Here is a 25803-nt window from a genome sequence, read left to right as displayed (position 1 = left end):
CGCGTGTCCCCCAAACCACGCGTGTCCCCGAGCGCTGCGCGTGTCCCCCGGAGCCGCGCAGCCCCCGGAGCCGCATCTGCGCGGGGTAACTCCCCATTTCCCCGGCGCTGCCGCGACCGGGACGCGGAGCTCCCACGGCGCGGGGAGGGCGGAGGGAAGAGGTGCCCGAGCCCCCCCCCCCCGCCACGGAGCCCCCTCGGGGCCGCCCGAAGCCCGGCGGGGGCGCGGGGGGAGCCGCTCCGTGGGGACGCGACGGGGACCGGGGCTGCGGGACGTTCCCTGCCCGCTGATGAGTTTATCAGGTCTCAGCCCACGGGTGGGGATATCCACACCCACCACCGGGCGGCCCCATCCTCCAGCCCGGTCCTCGGTGGATGCCGTGGGGGCGGGCAGGAAGGAGTTAAGGTCGGTGTGGATGATAACGGCCCTTTGTGTCACCGAGGGGGGGGGGAAGGAAGGGCTCAGCCCCTCCGCGGGGGGAAAAGCCACTCTCCGTGGGCGATGCTGGCGGTGCTGGCCGTGCTCTGCGGCGCGGCGACGGTGGCGGCGACGACGGGGACAACCGCGCTGACACTAGCGGTGGTGTTACCCGAACGCAACCTCACCTACCCGTGGGCTTGGCCACGCGTGGGGCCGGCGGTGCGTTTAGCCGCCGCCGCCGTTAACGCCCGACCCGATTTATTACCCGGTTTCACCCTACGTTGGGTTTTCGGGAGCAGCGAGGATGGACACGGGGTTTGCTCCGAAATGGCCGCGCCGTTGGCCGCCGTCGACCTACGGCTCGCTCATCACCCCGCCGCTTTTCTGGGACCCGGTTGCGTCTACACGGCAGCACCGGTCGCCCGGTTCACCAGCCACTGGCGCCTTCCACTAGTGACGGCGGGTGCCGAAGCCCACGGCTTCGACGACAAGCGGGAGCAATTCGGGTTGACCACCCGCGCCGGCCCCAGTCACCGCAAACTGGGTGAACTGGGCGTGCAGCTCCATCGGCGTTTCAACTGGACGCGTCGGGCTTTACTGGTTTACTGGGACGAGAAGGTGGACGACCGGCCGTACTTCTTTGCCGCCGAGGGGTTGTACGTCCAGCTGCCCACCCTGCGCAACCTCACCGTCATGGACGTCGTCTTCCGCGACGGCGGCAACTTCTCCTTCATCATCCAGGAGATCAAGCAGAAGGGACGCAGTGAGTGACAGGGGACACGCGCGCACACACACACACACACACGCACACACACCGGTGGGGGGGGACTGGCCGTGCGCCGGCACGGGGAGGGGGGGTACGGGGAGGCGGCGGCGGGGTGCCGGTGCGGTGTGTGGAAGGGCACGGCTCCGCGCGGCTGCGCACGGGTGTTCACGGCGGTACACGGGTGTGTGCGGCTGTGCACGGCTGTTCACGAGTGTGCGCAGCTCCACGCGGGTGTAGATGGGTGTGCGCAGCCCCGCACGGGTGTACGTGGGTGTGTGTGGCTGTGCACGGGTGTTCACGGCAGTACACGGGTGAGCACGACTGTGCATGGCTCCACGCAGCTCCACACGGGTGTAGACGGGTGTGCCCGGCTATTCACAGCAGCACACGGGTGTTTGTGGCAGTACATGGGTGTGTACGAGTGTGCACAGCTCCACGCGGGTGTACCTGGGTGAGCACGGCTGTGCACGGGTGTTCACGGCAGTACGCGGATGACCACGGCAGTACACGGGTGTTCACGGGTGACCACGGCAGTACACGGGTGTTCATGGCAGTACACAGATGACCACGGCAGTACACGGGTGTTCACGGGTGACCACAGCACTACACGGGTGTTCACGGCTGTCCATGGGCGTTCCACATGTCCGCACACGCGTGTGCTGCCCCAACCCGCACCCTGACCCCCCCCCGAACCCCCACCCCACGTTGTGCCCCACCGGGAGCTGCTGAGCACGGCCGCCTGCCCCGCTCCCCTCCGGCCGGGTGGCCCAGCCTGGCCCTGTCCCCATCCCCGTCCCCGCCAGCTGCTCCAGCCGGAGCCGTCCCGGGTGGCACCAGGGAAGTGGGTGCCGGCGGGGCTGGCATTGGGTGGGTGGCGTCCGGCCATCCCTGGCCTCGCCATCTTGCTGCTTCACCTCTCTGGGTGCTATTTTGGGGCCCCATGCTCCTGGTGGGTGGCACGGCTGAGCCCCATGTCAGGCAGCACCCCGGGGTCCCGCCGGCACCGCACCCCCGTGCCCTGGGGACGCCGGCGGTGGGGCAGGCGGCACCCACCGGGGTCACCACGCCGCCCAGAATCAATCTCTGCCGGCGATCTGGGCCGCAGGGAGGAGGAAACGGAGTCGGGAAAACAGGAAACCTCGGCCTGGCGCCCGCAGCGGAGGGCAGAGGCGGGCAGGGTGCAGGGTGGGGGGGTGGCAGGCAGCGGGGTTGGGGACCCCCCTGCTCCCCGACATCTCGCTCAGCCCCATGACCCAACCACACGACCTCTCCCGTGTCGTGCGTTAACCGGGGACCTTCGGGGTGCTGGGCTGGGGTGTCCTGGGGATGCAGGGAGGGGGGGGGGGTCTCAGGGTGCCCCGGGGATAGGGGGGATCTTGGGGTGCCATGAGCCGTCTCCCCCCGCGCAGTCGTCTACGTGTGCTGCGCCCCGGAGACGCTGCGGGAGCTGATGCTGCAGGCAGGACGCGAGGGGCTGACCCGCGGCGACTTCGCCTTCTTCTACATCGACATCTTCGGGGCCAGCCTGCAGGGCAGCCGCTTCCCCGATCCCCAGCGGCCCTGGAAGCGGGGGGACCGCCACGACGCCAGCGCCCGCCGAGCCTTCGAGGTGAGCCCCGGGCACCCCCCGCGCCCGCGGGTGCACGAGGAACCCGCCGCCACACGCGTGTGCACGTCCACGGGCACCCGCCTGCGCGTGCGCGCCCCGGCACGGCGCGCGGGGGCCGCGGCGGGTGCTGGAGCTGGTGGAGCAGCCCCCCCCCATCTCCCCCCACACCCCCCCCTGCTCGCTCCCCACTGCTGGCAACCGCCGAGGAGGAAGGAAACGAGATTAATGGTCCCCGGGTCCCAGCTCGGCGCTGCCTGGGGCAGAGGCTGTTCACAGGAGGAAGGACAGGCAGCGCCCGGGACCCCCGTCCCCAGGGGGGGTGCAGCCGGCCCCGCTGCCAGCTGCTCCCCCCCCATCCCAGGCCGTCACCATCATCACCTATAAGGAGCCCGAGAACCCCGAGTACCGGCCCTTCCTGGCGCGGCTGAAGGAGGAGGCACTCGCCCACTTCAACTTCTCCATGAAGGACGGCTTGGTGGGACACGGCGGGGGGAGTGGGGGGGCACGGGGCCAGGGGGGCACCGGAGGGAGCTGGGGACAAGGGGATGTGAGGACAAGGGATGGAGCTGGGGCTGCTCAGGGACACGGGATGGAGCTGGGGACAAAGAGACGAGGGGACAAGGGGGCACGGGATGGAGCTGGAGCTACTGGGGGGCACAGAATGGAGCTGGGGACAAGGGGACAAGGAATGGAGCTGGGGACAAGGGGACACAAGATGGAGATGGAGCTGCTGGGGGACATGGGATGGAGCTGGGGACAAGGGGACAAGGGGACACGGGATGGAGCTGGGGCTGTGGGGGCACAGAATGAAGCTGGGGACAAGGGATGGAGCTGGGGACAAGGGGACACGAGATGGAGATGGAGCTGCTGAGGGACATGGGATGGAGCTGGGGACAAGGGGACATGGGGTGGGGATGGAGCTGAGGCTGTGGGGACATGGGATGCAGCTGGGAACAAAGGGACAAGGGGACAAGGGATGGAGCTGGAGCTACTGAGGGACATGGGATGGAGCTGGGGACAAGGGGACAAGGGGACGAGGGGACATGGGATGGAGCTGGGGACAAAGGGACAAGGGGACATGGGCTGGAGCCAGGGCAGAGGATGGATCTGAGGCTGCTGGGGACGAGGAGCTGTGGGATGATGTGGCGCTGCTGGGGACGAGTGGACGGGGACCCCGCTGCGCCCTGTCCCCGAGCCATCTCCGTGCCCCCAGATGAACTTCATCGCGGCCGCCTTCCACGACGGGGTGCTGCTCTACGCCCAGGCCGTCAACGAGACGCTGGAGCGGGGAGGCTCCATCACCAACGCCTCCGCCATCACCCGCCAGATGTGGAACCGCACCTTCTACGGTGAGCCCCGGCCCCTCCCCGGCCCCATCCCTGTCCCCTTCCCCATCCCCATCCCATCCCCATCCCATCCCCATCCCCATCCCCATCCCATCCCCATCCCATCCCCGTCCCCATCCCAGCCAGCTGCTGCCTGCCAGGCGCCCACCTGCTCCGCTCCCAGGATGGTATTTTGGGATTGGATGCCCCCACCCATGGGCTGGGGTCCTCGGGGTCCCCCCTCCTCAGCCCCCCACCCTCTGTCCCCAGGTGTCACCGGTTTCCTGAAGATCGACGAGAACGGGGACCGGGAGAGCGACTACTCCCTGTGGGACATGGACCCCGTGCGGGGGGACTTCCAGGTGAGCCCCGGCGCGGGGGCAGCTGGTCCCACGGGGCAGCCGGGGGCCTCCTCCCACCCATTTCTTGTGTCCCCCCGTCCCCCCCGACCCCTCCAAGATCGTGGCCAACTACAACGGCACCACCAAGAAGATCCAGATGGTGCCGGGGCGTGAGATCCACTGGCCGGGGAACGTGGTCCCCTCTGACGTTCCCCCCTGCGGCTTCGATAACAGCGACCCGCTGTGCCGCAAAGGTGAGTGGTGTTGGGGGGGGGACACACACAGGAGACCCCCACCCCGGGCACCCGCCAGCCCCTCACCGCCCTCCTCTCGCTGTGCAGCCAGCCTGTCCACCCTGGAGGTCCTGTCCCTCGTGGTCAGCCTGATCCTCCTGGCCATCACCGTCACCTCCTTCTTCATCTACAGGTGGGGGTGCCAGGGTCGGGGAGGGTGACCCCCAGGCTGAGCCGCTGTCCCCGGAGGTGGGGGGACACACGCGGGGGGTCTCACCCTGCCCTCCCGGCGCAGGAAGCTGCAGCTGGAGAAGGAGCTGGAGGCCGAGCTGTGGCGTGTCCGTTGGGAAGACGTGCAGATGAGCAGCTTGGAGAAACACCTCCGGAGCGCCGGCAGCAAGCTCACCCTCTCCCTGGTGAGCACCCAGCCCGTCCCCAGCCCTGCTCCGGGGATGGGGACCAGGGACTGGGCTCACCCCATGTCCCTTCTCCCAGAGGGGCTCCAACTACGGCTCGTTGATGACCACAGAGGGGCAGTTCCAGGTCTACGCCAAGACGGCGTATTACAAGGTATGGGGGGGTGGGAGTGGTGATGGGCACCCACCACCCCACCGGGCACCCATCACCCCACCAGGCACCCATGACCCTGCTGGGAACCCACCACGCTGCTGGGAACCCACCACCCCGTGTCTCCCCAGGGCAACCTCGTGGCCGTGAAGCACCTCAACCGCAAGCGCATCGAGTTGACGCGCAAGGTCTTGTTCGAGCTGAAGCACGTAGGTGTCCCTGGCTCAGCGCCGCGTGGTGGGATGGGGGTGCCCAGCTCGGTGTCCCCTGGATGGGCGGGGAGGGGGGGAAGTGCCATGAACCTGGTCCCACACCCTGCTCCACCTCAGATGCGGGATGTCCAAAATGAGCATCTGACCCGCTTCATCGGCGCCTGCACCGACCCCCCCAACATCTGCATCCTGACCGAGTACTGCCCCCGCGGGAGCCTCCAGGTACCGGCGGGGTCCCGGCTCCCCGGCAGCCATCCAGGGCTGGACGTTCTCCCTCCAGTGCCCATCACCCAGCGTCGGGGCTGCCCAGAGCTGCTCTGCTGGTGCCCAGGGTGGGAGGGAGCCGACTGCAGCGGGCAGTTGGATGCTGTCCCCCACATCGGGGCCCATCCATGGTGGGGGGCCAACGATGTGACCCTCGTGTCCCCAGGACATCTTGGAGAACGAGAGCATCACGCTGGACTGGATGTTCCGCTATTCCCTCACCCTTGACATCGTCAAGGTATCAAGCTGGTTCCCACCAGGCACCCAGTTCCCACAGGGGTCCCCCGTTCACATGGAAGTGGGGGGACAACCAGTTCTGACCGCTCTCCGCCCTGCCAGGGGATGCAGTTCCTGCACAACGGGGTGATCGTCTCCCACGGGAACCTCAAGTCCTCCAACTGTGTGGTGGACAGCCGCTTCGTGCTGAAGATCACGGACTACGGGCTGGAGAGCTTCCGCGTGGCCCCCGACGGCGAGGACTCCCACGCGCTCTTCGCCAGTGAGCACCCCTTGACCCCCAACCCTGGGAGTAGCCCCTGCCCGGGGGCCCTGTCCGGCCTGAGCCCCCTCCCTGGTGCCACAGAGAAGCTGTGGACGGCGCCCGAGCTGCTGCGGATGGAGTTGCCGCCGGCCCGCGGCACACAGAAGGGCGACGTTTACAGCTTCGGCATCATCCTGCAAGAGATCGCCCTGCGCAACGGTGTCTTCTACGTGGAGGGGCTGGACCTGAGCCCCAAAGGTGAGCAGGGTGGTGCCAGGGACCTGTTGAGGGGTTGTTGGACCACCTAATGGGTTTTTGGCCCCACTGAGAGGTGCTTGGCCCCGCTGATGGGTGACTGGTCCTGCTGATGGGTGCTTAGATCTGCTGATGGGTTCTTGGACCTGTTGTGATGGGTTCTTGGACCAGCTGATGGGTGGTTGGACCCACTGGTTGGGCCTGCTGGCAGGTTATCGGACCTGCTGGTGGGTGCTTGAACCAATTGATGGGTGCTTGGACATGCTGTGATGGGTTGTTGGACTTGCTGATGGGTGCTTGGACCAGCTGATGGGTGCTTGGATCCATTGGTGGGTGTTTGGACCTGCTGAGAGGTTACTGGACCTGCTGATGGGTTCTTGGACCAACTGATGGGTGGTTGGCCTCGCTTGATGGGTGCTTGAACATGCTGTGATGGGTGCTTAGCCCTGCTGATGGGTTGTTGGACCTGCTGTGATGGGTTCTTGGACCTGTTGATGGGTTATTGGACCAGCTGATGGGTTGTTGGACCCACTGGTTGGACCTGCTGGCAGGTTATCGGACCTGCTGGTGGGTGCTTGAACCAATTGATGGGTTGTTGGACTTGCTGATGGGTGCTTGGACGTGCTGTGACGGGTGCTTAGCCCTGCGGATGCGTTATTGGGCCAGCTGATGAGTGCTTGGACCTATTGATGGGTGGTTGGACCCACTGGTGGGTGCTTGGCCCTGTAGAGATCATCGAGCGGGTGAAGAGTGGGGAGCACCCCAGCTTCCGCCCCTCGGCCAACGTGGGGTGCCACATGGAGGAGCTGGGCCAGCTGATGCAGCACTGCTGGGCCGAGGACGTCCTGGAGCGCCCCGACTTCAACCAGATCAAGGTCCAGCTCCGCAAGTTCAACAGGTACATCCACCTCCCCCCGCCTCGTGGGTGATGGGTGACCCCAAAAAGGGTCCCCGGGTGGGTGCTCAACCCCTACCCGCAGGGAGAGCAGCAGCAACATCCTGGACAACCTGCTGTCGCGCATGGAGCAGTACGCCAACAACCTGGAGGAGCTGGTGGAGGAGCGAACCCAAGCCTACCTGGAGGAGAAGCGCAAGGCTGAGGCTCTCCTCTACCAGATCCTGCCCCAGTGAGCACCGGGGGGGTCCCGGCCCTCTGTGCACCCCCTTACTGCTGGGCATCACACTGGCATCCCTGCCTGCCCCGGGCTGGGGGTCCCCCATGGGTGCCCTGCATGGCTGGGTGGGCTTGGAGGGGCTGGGGGCAACAAGGACCCCCCACAGGGCTTGGGGCTGGGGGGGTTTGGAGGGGCTGGGGCCCCCCTGGGGACCCCCATGTTGCTTGGGGCTGGGAATGCTTAGAAAGGGTGGGGACCCCAAGGACCTCCACGTGGCTTGGGGCTGGGGGTGTTTGGAGAAACTGGGGACCCCCCCAGACCGCTGCATGGCTTGGGGGGTGCCTGAAGTGACCAGGTACCCCAACGTGGTTCAGGACTGGGGGTGCTTGGAGGGCTGGAGACCCCAAGAACCTCCTGCCATGGTCTTTGGTGCTTGAGGGACCTAAAGGGGCCAGGAATGACCCCGGCCCCCCCTCATGGCTCAGGGCTGGGGGTCCTCAGAGGGTTGGACACCCCGAGAACCCCCCCAGCAGCCTGGGAGGGGTTGGGGGGCTGTTTGTCCTCCCCTTCACCCACCCCCTGCCCCCCCAGCTCAGTGGCGGAGCAGCTGAAGCGGGGGGAGACGGTGCAGGCGGAGGCTTTCGACAGCGTCACCATCTACTTCAGCGACATCGTGGGGTTCACGGCGCTGTCGGCCGAGAGCACCCCCATGCAGGTGGTGACGCTCCTCAACGACCTCTACACGTGCTTCGACGCCATCATCGACAACTTCGACGTCTACAAGGTGAGGACACGCCCGCACACGCGTGAACATACATGTACCGTGAGTCACGCCCCAGAGCCGGCGTCGCACCCATGGCGTGTCCCCGACGGGGGGGGGGTGTGTGTGTCCCCCGCTACCCAGGTGGAGACGATCGGGGACGCCTACATGGTGGTGTCGGGGCTGCCGGTGCGCAACGGGAAGCTGCACGCCCGGGAGGTGGCTCGCATGGCCCTGGCGCTGCTGGACGCCGTCCGCTCCTTCCGCATCCGCCACCGGCCGCAGCAGCAGCTCAAGCTGCGCATCGGCATCCACACGGGTCAGCGGGGACAGGGACGGGGACAGGAATGGGGACATGGCACCTGTGTGGGTCAGCGGGGACAGGGATGGGGATGGGGACATGGCACCCACACGGGTCAGTGGGGATGGGGACAGGGACAGGAATGGGGACATGGCACCTGTATGGGTCAGCGGGGACAGGGATGGGGATGGGGACATGGCTCCCACACGGGTCAGCGGGGACGGGGACAGGAATGGGGACATGGCACCTGTATGGGTCAGCGGGGACAGGGATGGGGATGGGGACATTCCATCCACATGGGTCAGCGGGGACAGGGACGGGGACAGGAATGGGGACATGGCACCTGTGTGGGTCAGCGGGGACAGGGATGGGGATGGGGACATGGCTCCCACACGGGTCAGCGGGGATGGAGACAGGGACAGGAATGGGGACATGGCACCTGTATGGGTCAGCAGGGACAGGGATGGGGATGGGGACATGGCACCAACACGGGTCAGCGGGTCAGGGATGGGGACAAGGCAGCCATATGGGTCAGTGGGGACAGGGAAGGGGACAGGAATGGGGACATGGCACCTGTACAGGTCAGTGGGGACAGGGATGGGGACAGGGACATGGCACCTGTATGGGTCAGTGGGGACAGGGACATGGCACCTGTACGGGTCAGCGGGGACGGGGACAAGAATGGGGACATGGCACCTATATGGGTCAGCGGGGACTGGGATGGGGACAAGAATGGGGACATGGCACTCATATGGGTCAGCGGGGACAGGGATGGGGACAAGGCAGCCATATGGGTCAGCAGCGATGGGGACAGGGACATGGCACCTGTACAGGTCAGTGGGGATGGGGACAGGGACTTGGCACCTCTATGGGTCAGGGGGGACGGGGACATGGCACCCACATGGCTTGATGGGGGGAGGACACAGCACTGACACGGGCCAGCAGGGACAAGGGGACAGGACACCCAGCCCTCACATGGACCCCAGGGACGGGAGGGGACACCAGCACCCAGGGGGACAGTGGGGACACTGTGGGGGGGGAGCCCCCAGCCAGAGCGGGGCCGGGTGGGGACTCGGGGCCGTCAGGGGGGACTGACCAGGTGTCCCACAGGACCCGTCTGCGCCGGCGTCGTGGGTCTCAAAATGCCCCGGTACTGCCTCTTCGGGGACACGGTGAACACGGCCTCGCGCATGGAGTCCAACGGGGAAGGTGAGGGGCCCGGCTGGGCACCCATGGGTGCTGCTGGGGCTGGGGCTGGGCACCCACGGGTGCTGTTGAGGCTGAGGCCGGGCACCCATGGGTGCTGAGGGAACCGCCTCCCGCCAGCCCTGAAGATCCACATCTCGGCGGTGACCAAGGCCGTGCTGGAGGAGTTCGGCTGCTTCGAGCTGGAGCTGCGGGGTGACGTGGAGATGAAGGTGGGTGCCGGCCCCCCTCACAGCCCCAGCCCCCCCCCCAGTGGCTGCCCCAGTGGGGGACCTCCAGCTGGGTCCCCCCTCTGCATCCTCATCCCACAGCTCTGCTGGGGCAATGACCCCCCCTGCACCCCAACCCTGGGGCAATGGCCCCCCCCACACCCCAACCCCTGAGGCAATGAGCCCCCCCTGCACCCCAACTCTTGACACGATGGCCCCTCCCCTGCACCCCAACCCTGGGTCGATGGGACCCCCACACACCCCAACCTTGACACAATGGCCCCCCCACACCCCAACCCTGGGTCAATGGCCCCCCCCACACCCCAACCCTGGGTCAATGAGCCCCCCCCTGCACCCCGACCTTAGGGCAATGCGCCCCCTCCCCTGCACCCCAACCCTTGACGCAATGGCCCCCCCCTGCACCCCCTTTACCACCCCCCCCTCTCTCCACAGGGCAAGGGCAAGGTGAGGACCTACTGGCTGCTGGGGGAGCGTGGGAGCAGCACCCGGGGCTGACCCCCCCCCACCCCCCGGCAGCACCCAGGGCCCGCGGGGCTGGTCCCGGCAGCACCCCCAAGGCCCCCCCCCGGGCCGGGGCCAAGCGGGGGGCACCGCCAGCAGATGGGGGCCGGGCACACCCCCCCAACTGCACCGCGCTCCCCAAGCTGAACCCCAAAACGGCTCCCGGGGGGGGGGGGGACACCCCGTCCCCAAGCAGCCTCGTGGCCTAACCCTGGCTGAGGCCGGGGGGGAACGGGGGGGGACACGGGGGGACAGCCCCGGACCCCGGGTGGGGGTCACTAGAGCTCTAATTTTTGTAATAAAGCTGGTGTGTACGCACCCGCCGTGGGTCTCAGTGGGGTCCCCCTGCGCCCCCCCCCCCGCACCCCACATCGGGTGTCCCCACGCATCCTGGTCCCACTGGGATATTGGGGGGCTCCGGGGGTCTCCCAGCGGCCTCCCAGCGCCCAAGCTCCCCTGCGGGGAAGGGGGGGCTCTGGGGGGGGCTTTGAAAGAGGGGGCACCCCGGGGGGGTCTTTTTAGGGGGCTCTGTGGGGCCAGAGGAGGGCTGGGGGGGTCCCGAGGGCAGGGGACTGGGGGGCTGCCCGAGAGGGAGCGTTGGGGAGGGGGGTCCCGGCCATGCACGTCCCGGGGGGGTCCCGGAAGGGTCCAGGGGGTCTGGGGGGATCCAGGGGAGTCTCGGGAGGGTCCTGGGGAGTCCCGGGGGGGCCCCGGGTAAGTCCGGGGGGTCCCGGGGGGGTCCGGGGAGTTCGCGGTATCCGGGAGGGTCCGGGGGGTTCGGGGTATCCGGGGGGTCCCACCCGCCCGCGGAGCGCCCACCCGGGCCAGGCCCCGCCCCCTCCCCCGCCCCCGCCGCCCCATTGGCCGAGCAGCCCGTCACGGCCCCGCCCCCCCAGGCCGGCTTACCCGCGCTGTCACTCCGAGCCGTATATCCGTTGCCATTGGCCAGAGACAGGGAGGGGGCGGGCACTTCCTGCCGCCGCGCGCTTCCTCTTCCGCCCGGGCCCTCCCGTCCCTCTCCCAGTGACTTCCGGTCGGCGGCGCTGGGCGGGGGGTGCGGAGCCGCCGCTCCCCTCCCCCCGGCACCGAGACCCCCGCCCCGCCGCCCGGCGGAGCCCCCCCCCGGCCCCGGCGGCAGCCGCAGCGCCCGCCCTGCCCTGCCTCGCACCGCGGGACCTGTCACACCCCCCCCCCCCGCGGGGGGCCCCCCCGGGACTCCCTCACCACAGGCCTCCCCCGGGGGCCTCCCCACCCCCCCCACAGGCCTCCTCTGGCACGGCCGACGGGGACCCCCGCCCCGGGACACCCCCCCCCTCCCAACTCCCCACGGCCCCCCGGGATCCCTCCACAGCGCCCTCCCGTAGGGTCCCCCCATAGCACAGCCCCCCCCTACCCCAGCACGGCCGCAGGCCTCAGGCCTGCCCTAGTCAAAGAGCAGCCCCTCCGCCCCCCCGTACCCCCCCCCCGTCTGGGGTGAAGCCCCTGGGGAGCAGACGAGGACCCCTGCCCCCTCCACCCCATTGCTCCCCATTGCAGGAGCGGGGGGTGCTCCGGAGGGGGGGTATTTCCCATAAACACCCCCCTCCCCGTCCTCCCCCGAGGAAGAGCTGGGTGGGGGGGGATCGCCAAGCAAAAAGGGGGGGGCTCCTCTCGGGTCAAGCCCCCTGGATAGGGGCTGCCTTCCCCCCTCTCCTCCCCCACCCCAGCCATGGAGATGCAGAAGGGGAAGGGGGGAACAGCAGGAGGAGGAGGGAAGTTGCTGGTCTCCACTCTTCTGGATGCCAAGGATGAGATGGAGGAGGTAGGTGCCTGGGGCTGGGGGCAGGGGGGCTCCCGGGGGTGGGTGACGGGCTCGGCCCCGCACGGGGTGCGGGCAGGGCGGCACACGCTGCTCCCCTTGCCTGTCCCTGTGCGGGGAGGGGGCTCGCTACACAGAAACCACCTCCCAGCCGGGGTCTGCCTGCCTGCCTCGCCCCGGCCGCGCTCGGGCAGGGCGGCCGCAGGTTGTGGAGCGGGGTTGTGAACCTTGCCTCGCGCCTGAGCACCGACAGGACTCATCTCTCCAGTATCTGGGAAAGTTTCTGACCCGTGTTCACCCACAGTGCTGTCCTACTTCCCACCGAGCTTCTCTTCCTGCACTGGGAAGAGAGAGCTGGTTCTTTTACAGGTGGGGAAGGTTTGGGGTCTCCCCAGGATAACGGGGTGCGGAGGAGCCGGGGAAGAGCCGGTAGCGCAGGGACCTGGGCGAGGTGGACACGTTGCTCAGGCCCTGATTTACACCTGGCTCGCAGGAGCAGTGTTCAGGGATCTTCCTAAAGCTGGTGTAGGGGCGGCTTCCCCGGTGCCACGGGTGTGGCAGAGACTGGTTGTTTATTGTGTGATGGGAACGAATGTATTCGGGGCCTGTGAAATGGTGCAGACAAAAAAAAAAAAAACCAAAACAAACCATGTTGGATTTCAGTTGCAGGAGAAAAACAGGGTGGTAACTGGAATGACTGGGTCTCAAGGTCTGGAAACTGTCCTTTGCCATTTGGAGTGTATTTATATTCCTTCAAAGCACCCGTCGGTCCCCATGTGTGTTTTGGGTCCTGTCCAGGTCTGGACAGAACGTTCCCAGCTTTGGACTGTGCAACTCTGCGAGCCCGGCACGGCCGGGAGCTTTGGTTGGGCTTGAAAATCAGCTCCAGGCTACCGAAGTGGGTCTGCTGGGGTCCGGGTCGCTCCCACCCGGATCCTTCCCTGAGAGCATCGGGTCTGGGAAGGAGCCGAGTCGATGAGCGTGGTGGAGCTCAGGTGTGGGGATGGGGCCGTATCCAGACAAACGCAGGTACCAGAAGGAGAAGACTTCCCAGAGACAAGCCTTGCTTAACTGGCAAGCCTTCCTCCCGTCCCTCCTCAACCCCTGGAAAGCAGCACTTTTGACTAAAAGCCCAGTCAGTTGGAAGGAATTGGTTCAGGCATTAATTATACTCCTGAGCGCTGATGGATTTACTGTCACAAGTTTCATGTTTCTTGTGTTAAAGACTCCAACAAACAGGAAACGGAGCGTACACAGGAAAAACCGTGCGGGATCGTTGCACGTCGAGTTTTCACAGTAAACAGGCTGCCATGTTTAGGGAAAAACCTCCTCCAGTCTTTCCCTTTGGCAGTCGTCGCAGCTGCTGGTGGCAGTAAGTGGAACACATCTGTTTTGGGGGAGAAGGAGGTGACTGGAGCTTGTAAAATTGTATCTCATACCCCGCGTTCAAGAAGCTGTTGTCTCATTTTGCTGTGGGTTTTGGTCGAGGCAGCAGAGCTACAGGAATGTGAACCATTAAACTGGCTAAAAAGGTAGAAATAGTGTTTTCAAATAGCCTCCGTACCTGGCAGTAGCGAGTTGATGCGTCTCTCGTTTATCCCAAGGAGGGAAAACCACACCCTGATCCTGCGAGTCTGTCGGCAGGTCTCAGATCAAAGACATTATTTGACGCTGAACTTCCTTGCAAAGCTCCTCTGGTGGTTCATTGGCTGCATTATCTGCCAACAAGTTGTCTTATTTCTCACTGGGATTTTTCTAACTCTGTTTTTCAGCTGCTGGATCTTGTCCTCCCTTTCAAATAATTCATCTGCTTTAGATTTGAGATTTTCATGGGTTTTGCCCCATTGCTTTTTCATAATGCTGCTGCTCGGCCTGGAACAAAGCCGGTTTCACAAAGGCATTATCTCTGCATTACTGACCAGTACATCTTCTTTCATATTGCCTTGGAGTGGAGAACTGTTGACCTCTTTCTCAATAGCTTCTTCACTGCAGCCCTTTTGATATGCAAAGGAGTCGCTAATCAGTTCCATAATTGGTGTGATGTGTTTGCATTTTAATCAAGAAGTGACTGTGTAGAAATAACCTTCTTGTAACTTGCTTATTGCCCGTCTTAGGCTGCATTTGCTGCTTTTCTCTGGTGCAAACAGGTCACTGCTCCATCACCCGCCTCCAAGGAACCTCCAGGAAAGCCAGACCTCGTTTTGCCGGCAGCTGGGGAGTCGCTGCCGTGGCCAGAACAGTCCAGGCAGCTCCGCAGCTGTGGCGCGGGAGCGGTGGCACCAGTGAAGAGGGCAGGGCACGTCTCCCTCGCCCGGCAGCAGGGCTCTTTGTGAGGAGTTTAATTTAGAACATCTCACCCCGCGAGTTGTAGCGTGAGAGCGAGACCCCGGCGTTAAAGGAGCCCTGTGGTCCAGCCCCTCTCGAGCCGACAGCCGGGAACGCGGCTCTCGGGTGCCATCGCCGCTGCGAGAGCACACGTGGGGACATCGAGCCCGTGCAGCCCTTCTGTCACCGTCCCCAGGGTGGCACCGCGAGGTGGGGAGAGGCTGCGGCGTGCCCGGAGTCGCGCCGCTCTGCTTCCCCGCGCCAGAGGCAGACACCGGGTAACGCCGGTGCCCGGCCGCGGGCAGGAGAAACCATTTCTGCCCTGCGTGAAGAAGGGGCAGCTAATTTCTCTGACGCTGAGTGGAAGCCTTTGCCGTTTCCTTCTCCAGTATGTTCATGCCTGTGCTCTTGGAACTTACCAGTCCCGACTTCATGGCTCTTCCCGTCACTCATCCCTCGGGGTGCTTGCGTGCAAACATCTGCTCCTGCTGTTTATTCTCAGCCAGAAGTTGCTCAGATGTTCAGTGACGAGAACAGAAGGTTTCCAGGCTGCTGCCCCGCAGCCCGGGGTTCCCGCACGGACGGGAGCGGTGCGGAGCTGCTGGATGACACGGGCTCTGCCGGGGGCCGGGGCGTCAGCTCCTCTCTCAGGGCGAGGATTGACAACCCTGCCTCAAATTCGGCCTTCGCACGACCGCGTCTTGGCCTCGTATCAAAGTGACATCAGTATTAGTATCGCTGAATAATCACACATTTACTTTTTGGCTCTTTGAGCGGTGTCAGCGGAGTATTTAAAACCCAAACCTGTGAATAAATAAACACGGATGGAGCGGCAGCTTCTCCAGCTGGCAGGAGGTTCGGAGCCTTGACGTGAGCCAAGAACGGCTGTTGCGTGGCTGTTTTTCTGTCCGTTCAGGTGTTTGGGTGGGGGGTCAACACAGCCTCTGCTGTATCTTGTCTTGGCGAGGATGTGCTCGGTGTGCTTGTTCCTCCCCGTTTGTGATCTTTGGCTTTTCTCTCTTTCAGAGACTAGAAAGGTGCGTGGGCATCGTGACTTCGCTAACCAACGGGCTGTCGGAGAGGGAAGCTAACGATGCCCTCAATGCTCACGTAAGTGTCGTCTCGAGAGGTGAGAAATCCTGCCTGGATGAAATAATTTGTGGTTTATTGTACCTGCACGGGTCTCTGTCTGAGGGAGCGGGCGTGCGAGCTGTTAGCGAGGCGGAGGCTGGGGAATGGAGCCTGCTCTGCCCTCGCGCCTCCCGTCAAGGATTCCCAGAGCTATTACAGTTAAAAGCCAAAACAACACCGTGGCTTTAATCCTTGTCTAATCACCTATTTGGAAGCCGACCTGCAGTGCAATTTCTCGCTGAAATCTGGCCGAGCGCGTGTCTCTCCCAGCACGTGAGCGCTCGCCGCGGGGGCCCGTCGCTGCGCCTGTGCCGCCGGTGTTTGCGTTTCTCGTGCGGTTTTGCGCTGCTCAGATCTGCTTTTTCCTGGCCTCCAAACAGCCAGACTCCAGACCACTGGAAAGGGCACGTTCAGCTGAGGGATGGAGCGTTTATTTCTAACTCTGCGCAGTCTTAAAATACTTGCCAGCAAGCTGCAGATGTAACCGTATAAGGAAAACTGTCGTGTGACATGTTAATGGGCTCTCAGACGTATCGGTTGCATTTTTTCCTCCCCAGAACACCTTGGGCTGTTGGAGTCAGTGTGTACCTTCCAGAGTTGCCTTCCCTTAATGGGAAAAGGTTGGCAAAACCCAGGCTGGATTTCAGGGCTCAGAAGCTCATGAAACACTTTCCCACTCAGACAAACAGGTTGTAGAAAAATCTGTGAGAGGAGCCTGGGCAGGTCCCCAGCCCTCGGGGATCTGCTGCTCTTCTTGCCTGGGGCTTTGTTGCCCCTCAGTAACGAGGTGCCCTGAAGCGGTGCTGCTAAAATCACTGCAAAGCTCTGGGTACCCAGAGGTTTGCACCAGAATTAACTTCTCAGCAGGGTACAAGTACAGGAGACCCTGGATGTTTTCTGTATTCCCCTGTGATCCTGCTCTGAATTCCTCACGGGCTGCTGGGTGCTCTGTCAGCCATTTGGTGGGCTTGAGCGGGGTTTCCTCCTCCTGTTGTGACCTTCCTCTCATGTCCCATCTCGCTGCTCACTGACACCACTTGCATTTTTCTCTCTCAGATATGTAAAGGAACCCCCCAGCACGAGGAGATCTGCCTGGGTCTTTTCACTCTGGTCTTGACCGAACCTGCTCAGGCACAGAAGGTAAGGCCCGTCGCCGAAAGTTTATCCACGAGGGCTTTTGCTTTCCAGGCGGCCGGAGGTTGGGAGCTGTGGAAGTTTTGGGTCTCGTGCAGGCGTCGGAAGGTGCCTGGCTAGAACCCTCAGCGCCGAGTGGTGGTTTTTGTAGCGGGGCAATGACTTTGCTTGGACCGTTCCTGGTTTTGCTGCGTCCCCGTGGCACAGCGGCTGCTCCGGGGAATGCAGGCGCTGCCACCAGGGAAGGGAGCTCAGCCGGGTTCTTTCACAGCCCTCAAATTAATTGGTTTTTGTTGTGGGAGGTGAGTACTGATTCTTCAAGAAACTCTAAGGCCTTTCCCAGTTTCAGCATTGCCTTTGGCGGCCCAGATTTGCCTGCTGGAAGCCAGATGTAGATGCCTACAGAAATAATCACCTAGACTAGAGGAGGGACGTGTTCAATTCCTAGAGAAAATTGCTTTTTAGCAGCCCACCTCTGTTAATTTCACAGACCGGATTTAATTTTTAAATAACTCTTTTTAGTGACGCTGTAAACTCTGATTTTTGAAATTGTAGTTACTCACCTCCAGGAAGATGAGTGTTTTGTATTCTTAAAGATCTTGGATGTGGGTTTGGTGCTGTTGCAACAAACTGGGGACACTAGGGGAGGGAGTTGAAAATGATGGGGTTTTTTTATAGAAACCAGACCTATTTGTAGCAGCTACAAGACAAAGCAAAAGCACTGTTGGAAGGGCTGAGCGTGGTGAGCGATACCCGGGGGTCCTTGTTTGGGTGCGTTTCAGTTAACAGGTGTTACACGGAATTTGGAAGGGTTGAGGTGGACTCTTGAAGTCGGCAGGGTCTGCTGTTAGGGACGCTCTGTAAATCCTGGCGCTGCGCTGGCCCGACGGTGACTCGTTCAATGTTCTCTCTTGATGTAATTACTGCTATGAGGGCAGAGCTCTCTGCACCAAAGCCATAGATCCGCATTAGCTCCCGGGACTCATCGCTGCCTTGGCATTGCTGGACGGGACGGTCCTTGTCGAGCTACAGCTCCGTTCCCCAGAAATCACCTCTTGAAAGCTTCTCCTGGGAGTCTTCGGGCCTGACTGCTTACGGTGTGGGTCAGATTTCTCTTCGGTTAGACGGCCGTGTTTTGCTCTGTCTCCTCGTTGGCTTGAGGCCTTCCCAAACCCCGACCGCACAGTCCCCAGCCCTGTTGTCTTTCGGCTCTGGCCTGATTCTGCCTCATGTGCTGAGCATGAGACTTGTAAACCTGGAGAGACTGAGCCCAGCCGAGGCTCAGAGCACCACTGAACTTGTCCTTGCTTCCAAGACACTGTGGGAGCCAGAGAATTTCTAGTTGCTGACTAGCAGCGCTCTACGGGATGGTCTCAAGAGGGTGAACCTCCTCCGCGCCCGATAAAATGCTCTTGTCCCCTCTAGGATGTGGTGGAGCACAGCTGGGATGTGGCGGGGAGCATCCAGACGCCACTAACTGAGCATAAGAGTCCCCGGGCAGGTGCTTCCATTCCCTGGAAGCCAAGTTTGAGCGATTCCAAGCTTTCCATCTGCGTGGCGCTCGCTGGCCGTCCCGTGCGAGGGGCTGAGAGAAACCTGCCCGGCCCGTTCCCCTCTGGGGTCTCCTGGCAAGGAGGAGCGAGGGGTGAGGGGTCCGGCTCCCTCACGGCCGAGCTGGTGGCAGGCTGGGGCCCTGCTTGGCTGCTCCTGGCCATGTTAATTAGAGGTGGCTGGTCCTCCTGCTCTTGTCAGATCTGCTCTTTGGAGCACGTTACTTTTCTTAGGGAGTAATTGGATCTGCTGCTCTGCTGCGCTCTGATGTCATCTATTGCTGCCACCTGCCCTGTATCCAGACAGGAAGCCAGTCAGTGATTTTCTGCCAGGCTTTGGGGGTGAGTTACTCCTTGCCTTTGCTCCCAGCCTATAAAGAGGGGTTAACGCTTGCCTGGCTGGTAAAGCATCTTGCGAGAGCTCCGAAATGGTCGCGCTGAGGCCAGAGCTCTGCTCATCCTCCAGCGAGAAGCCCGCGGGCCCGGGACACTTGGCACCGCCAGCCCCGCTCGGCTGCAATATCCATTCCCGTGTCAGGTCACGGGGGAAGAGTCACAACCTCGGGTGAACGTCGAAGCCGGCGAGGCTGGTGTGGAAGTGGCACTGCTCTGAATCAAGCATACCCCAGGAGACTTCATCCTCCCAGGACCTATTATTTTGCCAAAAATAACGCCAAAACTACCGTAGCTGGCCATGTTTGCATTCAGGGGTATTTTAGAGCTGGTTGCCCTAGGAGCCGAGCGGGGGGAGCAGCGCGTGCTCCGGTCCCGACACGCTCGCAGAGGCATTTTGTGCCATCTTGTATTTCTCCGGTGGCTGCAGATCCAGCTCGTCTCGCACCGTGGCCTCGCTGTCCTCCACCTGCAGCTGGTGCGTGGCGGGGAGGCGGAGGCACAGGTACCCCCTCTTCCTCCTGGAGAGGCTGTTTAAAACGCATCTCCCTTCCTTTTTGGGAGGGGGCTTGAGCTGCCCTGTCCCCTCGCTGATGGATTAAAGAAGTGGTGGCACAGCCCTCCCCTTGCCGCTGCGGAGGAGCGGCTGAGGCACGCAGGTCTCCTCCTCCCCCTTTGTTGCCTTGACACTCCAACCAGGAGAGATTAGCTGTGCTAAACTCGTCCAGCTGCGAGGAGGGACACTTGACCGCCTTCAAATATCAAAGTGACAGCGACTGATCCGTCAGATCTCCCTCCTCCGCCTGGCACCTCTCACTTTAATTAACACTCTGCTCCGGGATCAGAGAGCACGGAGCCCTCCCCGCAGATGAGCGTGGCGCTTCCCTGACATCTCCTCCGGCGTCTGTCTGCCGTGTGCCTCTTCTGCCCTGGTGCTGGGCGGGAGGGGACCTCTCTCCTCCACTCAATAGCTGTTTTCTTTTATTTTTCTTCTCCCCTCATTTAAAGCGAACATTTATCATTTGTTCCTTCCTGCTAATGAAATGGCCTGTGCAAGTGGTGGCTCCAATCTGCCGAGAGCGGGGAGGAGACGATGGATTGTTTGCAGCCTTGGCAATAATCAAGAAATTCAGGTTCTCTCCCCACCCCCCTCGCTGCTGGAGCCCTGAAGATTTTCTCCAACACCTTCCTCGGGATTGTTGCTTCCAGCCTTGTGCCGGAGCCGTTAGGCCGGGGTCCAGGCTGACCCGGGTAAGCAACCAGCGGGTGACGTGCCACGCTGCCCTCACCCTGGTGAAATGGGACTTGTTCTCCTCTGGCCCGTTGTGCTTTGGGTCAAGGATCAGCAACACCGTAGGTGTGGTTTGAGTTCTGGTTTTATGCAGTGTTTGCTTATGGGATTTGAGGAAGTATGCAGCGAGCAAGGTGAAGAGCTGCCAAACTTCCCTGGGTAACAGGATTGCAGTGTCCTTCCTCCTGGGACTTAAATACTCAACCAGAAGTGAATCCCCTGGGGTGTCTCTTCTGGCGGTTTGTTGCAGCCCTTCTCCTGAGGACGCTGCCGGAATCGGCCCAGCCGGTCGGGGACTAATCCACGTGGTCCGGGTCGTGTCACAGGACCTCTCGGTGGCTTTAAATGCAGATGTGGACGCTGCACCTCGCACACATCCAGCAGAAAACCAAACCCTAGATGTTTCACCCAAAAAAGCATGAATTGTTTGAACGCAGAAGCAGCTACTGACCACCTAGAAAAGCTACTAAGATGATAAATGTTCATCTTGCGGCTGCTCCCAAGGGTGCAGAAGTGCACCTGCCTCTGAGAGGGAAGCGCCGGGGCGGTGGGTGCTCGTCATCCTGTCGCCCAGCACAGGAGGGGGGATCCAGGCAGGGCGGGGGCCTGACAACACCAGCGTTTCCCAAACAAAGTAAAAGCTTAGTCAGAGTCCATGTGCTCCCGGGCCGGCTGTGTCCTGGGCCACCTCTGTCCCCGGCGTTTTCCCGTCAGGGTGATCTACGTGTTTCTCTTCCAAAGCTGACACTGCGGAGGGAGATGTTGCGCATTCCTGGCCAGGTAGAGTCCTCTGTGTGGAGACTTGGAGTCTGGCTCTGCTTTGTGGGCATTCATTTAGCATTTCAAAAGCAATTAAAGGCTCCAAAGAGTCTACACCTCTTGGATTTGGTTTTTTTGTTTGGGATTTTTTTTTTCTATATATATATTTTTTTTTACGTGGTGCTATAGGAAGAAGGGATGGAGAAAGCCTGAGCACAGGGAGTCTGATCAAAGAGATCTTTTGAGGCCTCATTAACTCTCTAAAGGAGGATGCAGAGACCAGACCCTGCTCTCTGGAATATCATGACATTTACTGGCACAAATTAACATTCATGCAGAACCACTTAGCAAATTACTTCCTAATCACCCTCCACCCCCTGCTGTCCTGAGCAGAGGGGAAGGGAGAGCCAGCACCTTTGCTCTCTGGCCTGCGTTTTGTCTGGCTGCTGGTGGCAGACGAGCGTGGAGAAAGTCCTTCCTTTCCCTGCGATAGTTCCCTCTTCCCATAGCCCAGCCCCAGCAGATCTGCCGGTTTGGACTGTGGGCAGGATGTCTGGATTTCTAACCCAAAACGAGCCAACATTGTAGCATGGTTTTGAGCCAGACTGTCTCCAAATTCAGCTCTGTCTGACCGCGGAAGTCTTGTGTGAGCAGGAACGGGTGGCGTGGGGACGATGTGTCTCTGCTCCTGCATCTCCACGGAGCTCCCACGCGGCCGTGTCGAACCAGCATCACGTCATAGTGACCCCGAGTCCTGTGGGCATCTTCGGGGTGGTTCCAGTTGCCACTGGTGCCAGGGAGATGGGAGCAGCGCGGGGCTTAAGCGATCTGGATGTGCCTGTTTATTAACTGATCCCTCCTGAAGGACCGTTGTCGGTCTTTTCTCCCTAGAGTTCGTCTCTCCAGAGCTGTGGCAGGGTGCAGGGAAGGCTGGGATGGGGGGACAGGGACACCTGACAGTGTCTGTTCTGCGCTGAGAAACCTTTGGCTCCTGGGGCTAAATCCAGCGGATCCAGCTGTCAGTTTATAACGCCCCAGAGGATTAATGGCTCTCCCTGCCTGGCCCTGGGGTGCTGATTCAGGTCACCCCAAGGGAGTCTGCCTGCCTTAATGTTCTTTCCCTGAGTTTCATTTACTTGCTGTTATCTGGTCAGGTTTGATAAAACCATTGTACGTTTTCCGTTGTGGTCCTTCATCTGTAACCATCTCCTGCTCTTCCCTGTTGCAGTGCTACCGGGACTTGGCACTGGTGAGCCGAGATGGCATGAACATCGTTCTCAACAAGATCAACCATATTCTCATGGAGAAGTACTTGAAGCTGCAGGACACTTGTCGGACCCAGGTGAGGAGGTTTTTCTCCCCAGAATCGCCCCTTTCACACCAACCAGGCAGAGGATGAACAGAGGGCGTGTGAGCGTGGAGGGCTTGGGGGGGGCCATCGGTGGAGCTCCTTTGCTCCGTGTTAAGGACTCGCCTTTGGAAGGGAAACGTGGTGGCGTCTGCCAGCCGAGGCAGCCGCGGTGCTGGGGAGAGCTGTTGTAGGGGAGGCTCTGACAAAAGCTGCCCTGACCTCTCCCTCTTCCCAGCTGGTGTGGTTGCTGCGGGAGCTGGTGAAGAGCGGGGTGCTCGGAGCGGACGGTGTCTGCATGACCTTCATGAAGCAGATCGCAGGTGGGTTGTGCCGCGGGGACGAGGGGACCGCTGCCTGCACCCTCCCCTGCTCGTGCCAGCAGGCTGGGCGCTGCCGGCGGCATGCCAGGGCTGTCGTTACGCGCTGTGCTGGGCGTCGGAGCCAGAGCCGCCACGCAGCCGGGTCCTGACAGGCCTCCCCAGTGTCTCTGTACCCAGCTGACAGGCGCCGGGCCTGCTCCAACCTGTCTGGGGGAGGAAATCTCTCTGGGGAGGATGGAGCAGGGGATAAGCCTTCAAGGGTCTGTTGCTCCCAACAGCCTCTACGAGGGGTGAATCACAGAGCCAGGAGGCTTCTGGCAAATGCTGGAACAGCCAGGAAGTGTATTAGTTCCTGTTGCTGCCAGCTTTCACCCCGTAGCGCTGCGCAAGAGCACCGGGATCATCCGTGGTCCCTGCTTTGACCTCTGGGATAGCAAGAGCCGTGTGTCTGTAACTCGTCAAAGACACAGGAGGCTGCTGCACCCCTCGTAAAGTCAGTAGCTCCTCCAGGCAGCTGGCGCTGGCCCTGTGGTAGCCCGTAGCATGTTCCCCCCCAAGCCCACGGTGTGAGCACCCCGCAGCCGTGCACACACACACGCACACGCCTTTCCGGATTCACAGGAACGGTGCCTCTTCCGTGTTCTCTGCTCGGCGCTGGTGCTGGCCGCTGACGTCCACCAAGGAGGAATTAATGGCCCACCGTAAAACCTGACATTGTGTTTTTATTGTATGCGCCTGTGACACGGGGCTGGGCAGCCCGGCTTGGAAATTGCCGTGTCTGCTCTTCAGGGGAGGAAGAATGGGGAGGGGACAGAGTCCTGAGTGCGAGCCAAGCTGCCCTGGCCCTGTTGTCGCAGAGTAAACACTGTGTAAACATTTTAAAAACCACCGGTGAAGGCATCCCTTGTTTCCCCTCCGTTGCACCTCCCCGTTCAGGGCCCCTTCTGTTCTGGAAGGACGCCGCTGCCTCGCTTCTCGCTGCTTTTACGATGCCTTAATTGTTATGATCCCATTGTTTTGGCTTGCCTGCTTTAGGCGTTTTCTGTGCCCCTGCGAGCAGGAGTCCCGCTCTGCTCCCAGCGACGTCAGCCAAAGGCTCCAGCTTCGTGCCGAAGGCCCATGCTGAGGGCGTGAGACACCACTTTGACACCTGGCCTTTATTTCAGAGTTTGAGCGTTCTTTGCAGATGCTGTTTCCCCTTTGTAGGCTCAGCAGCTGCAAATGTTTTCTCTTTTCCAGCTACTGAATCTTCAACCTGGCTTCTCCTTTGCTTTCCAGAAGGACAATGACTGACTCCATATTAGCACAGTTGTTTTGCAAGAGTGCTGTTGCACCAAAGACCCACACGATGCCCTAACAGAAGGGCGCTTGAACCTAAAAACGTGCTGTACCTAGGAAAAGCCAAGCATGTGTGGCAGGTAGAGCAGGGCCAGGCAGGACTCTGTGCTCCAGATAAGGAGCAAAATCCGTAATTAGCTTTGCCTGACTGGGCTGTAGGGATCCAAGCGGTCGGTGGTTCGGTTGAGTCTGGCAACAGAACCGCACCCGCTCATCCGACCGGCTTTTCTCTTCCCTGCTTAGGTGGGGATGTGACAGCGAAGAATATCTGGCTGGCTGAGAACGTCCTGGAGATCCTGACTGAGCAAAGGTACGGCTGGTCAGGAGGCGCAGGCCAAGGCCGGGGCGGGCTGAGCGAGGAGAGCGGGGGACCACGCGCCTCGTCCGCCTGCCGAGGACTTGTCCTGCCCGCTGCAGCGCTGGCGGGTTTCGGGGCGGTGTGTGTGCAGTGACAGCATGTGTGGGAGTGTGCTGATGGGTTTTCCCGTGCAGAAGACCTCTGCGTTCCCTTACTGCGTTCCCAAGCATATTTTTCAAAGCTGTGGCAGGAATTTCTCTCAGAGCCCTCTCGCTGCAGGTTGTGCAGGGGAGAGTGTCCCGAAGTCCCTCTGGTTTTGGACTAGATGACCTTCAAGGTCTTTTCCAACCTCAAGGATTCTGTTAGCAAAGCTCCTCTGCAGGGTTTGGAGAGGGGCTGCGTGCCCCGTCAGATAAGAGGCTCTGCCCAGGCTGGTACCTCTCCCCAAGCCAGGTGCGAGGACACACCTGGCTCTTAGGAAGGATTTCTTTGCAGAAGGGGCTGTTGGGCGTTGGAATGGGCTGCCCAGGGCAGGGGGGGAGTCCCCATCCCTGGAGGGGTTGAAGAGTCGGGTTGAGCCAGCGCTGAGGGATCTGGTGGAGTTGGGAACGGTCAGGGGGAGGTTCATGGTTGGGCTGGAGGAGCTTCAAGGGCTTTCCCAACCCAGATGATTCTGGGATTCTGGGACACGGCTCTTCCCTAACGGGTGGCACCCGGGCCGTGGCCAGCCCACCCCTGGGCAGCGGGGTGCTGTCGCCTGGTGTGGCTGAGGAACACGCCTGGCTCGGGAGCCGCATCCCAGGAATATTTTCTTCCCAAGTTTCCCGAGCTGCGGGGGAGGTGTTCCTTTTGGAGGTGTAGGACAGAGTTAATTGCCCAAAAAGCTTCCTGTCTTTAAACAGCTCCTGCTTCATCAGGGCTGCAACTTTAATTTGTTGTGGACAGGCCATCTGGGAAGTATTGTCCTACGGGCTCAGCATTGTCCTTTGTTGGCAGAGCAGCCGCTAATTGATGATAAGCAGAATTCCTACTGCAGCCTTTGGCTGGGCAGAGTCATTATTTTTAAATAGCCTATAGCTTTTCACCGAGCGCTGTCTGTAATAGCAGCGATTCTTCTAAAATCGCTTATTACTGCGGTTAACAATCAAGTTGTTAAAGCATTTATTTGGCCGCAGCCAACAGTCCCAGGGATTTTTATTCCGGGAATAGCTGCGCGGGTACGTGCTGCTGCGAGTGCCATCTAGTGACCCACCGTGCGTGGGAAGGAGAGACCCTCTGCGATCTTCTGGGCTTGGCTGACCTTCGGTTCTTCACCCTTTTTTCCCCGCTGCCTTTGTGCTAAGCTCAACTTATCTGTTCCCAACCGTATTTAAGCCCCTACCAGCTCTTGCTGTGGTCTTGCCGTGTGCTGGTCCTACTCGCCGCTGCCATCCCGCGCTCGGAAACGCTCCTCGTCTGGCCAAAGCACGTTGCACCTCTTGTCTTACAAATCCCTGCAAACAGCTGGACTGTGGGAGAAATAGCTGCTG

General features: G+C 61.7%; 2 protein-coding genes across 4 annotated transcripts in view; both read left to right on the top strand.

The window, feature by feature from the left end:
- Positions 1–501: 501 nt before the first annotated feature.
- On the top strand, positions 502–10904 carry NPR1 (natriuretic peptide receptor 1). Its single transcript, XM_074809530.1, has 21 exons — positions 502–1183; positions 2596–2795; positions 3157–3270; positions 4009–4144; positions 4391–4482; positions 4580–4715; positions 4803–4887; positions 4990–5110; positions 5190–5264; positions 5393–5470; positions 5591–5695; positions 5904–5975; positions 6077–6236; positions 6321–6476; positions 7203–7371; positions 7454–7600; positions 8180–8372; positions 8493–8667; positions 9760–9858; positions 9976–10067; positions 10518–10904. The coding sequence occupies exons 1-21, from the start codon at positions 502–504 to the stop codon at positions 10578–10580; spliced, it is 3150 nt and encodes a 1049-aa protein (XP_074665631.1). The 3' UTR covers positions 10581–10904.
- Positions 10905–11908: 1004 nt separating this feature from the next.
- INTS3 (integrator complex subunit 3) overlaps positions 11909–25803 on the top strand; it is a 44569-nt gene continuing 30674 nt past the window's right edge. The window contains exons 1-6 of one of the 3 annotated variants that reach the window (XM_074809374.1): positions 11909–12387; positions 15736–15819; positions 16897–16980; positions 22196–22309; positions 22554–22638; positions 24220–24286. In XM_074809374.1, coding sequence (XP_074665475.1) covers positions 12295–12387; positions 15736–15819; positions 16897–16980; positions 22196–22309; positions 22554–22638; positions 24220–24286 — 527 coding nt within the window. In that variant the 5' untranslated portion in view covers positions 11909–12294. The remainder of the gene's footprint in view (positions 12388–15735; positions 15820–16896; positions 16981–22195; positions 22310–22553; positions 22639–24219; positions 24287–25803) is intronic. The other 2 variants (XM_074809376.1, XM_074809375.1) reach the window with 2 other exon arrangements.

The sequence above is a fragment of the Strix aluco genome, chromosome 30 (assembly GCF_031877795.1).
Source record: "Strix aluco isolate bStrAlu1 chromosome 30, bStrAlu1.hap1, whole genome shotgun sequence".
NCBI lineage: Eukaryota > Metazoa > Chordata > Aves > Strigiformes > Strigidae > Strix > Strix aluco.
This window is presented reverse-complemented; position numbering and strand designations above follow the sequence as displayed.

What these genes read in the sequence shown, in the direction of transcription:
- NPR1 (XM_074809530.1), top strand. Translation starts at nt 502, where the DNA reads ATGCTGGCGGTGCTGGCCGTGCTCTGCGGCGCGGCGACGGTGGCGGCG. An exon ending in GATCAAGCAGAAGGGACGCA is followed by an intron (nt 1,184 to 2,595) that starts GTGAGTGACAGG and finishes CCCCCCGCGCAG; the next exon opens with TCGTCTACGTGTGCTGCGCC. An exon ending in TCACCCTTGACATCGTCAAG is followed by an intron (nt 5,976 to 6,076) that starts GTATCAAGCTGG and finishes CCGCCCTGCCAG; the next exon opens with GGGATGCAGTTCCTGCACAA.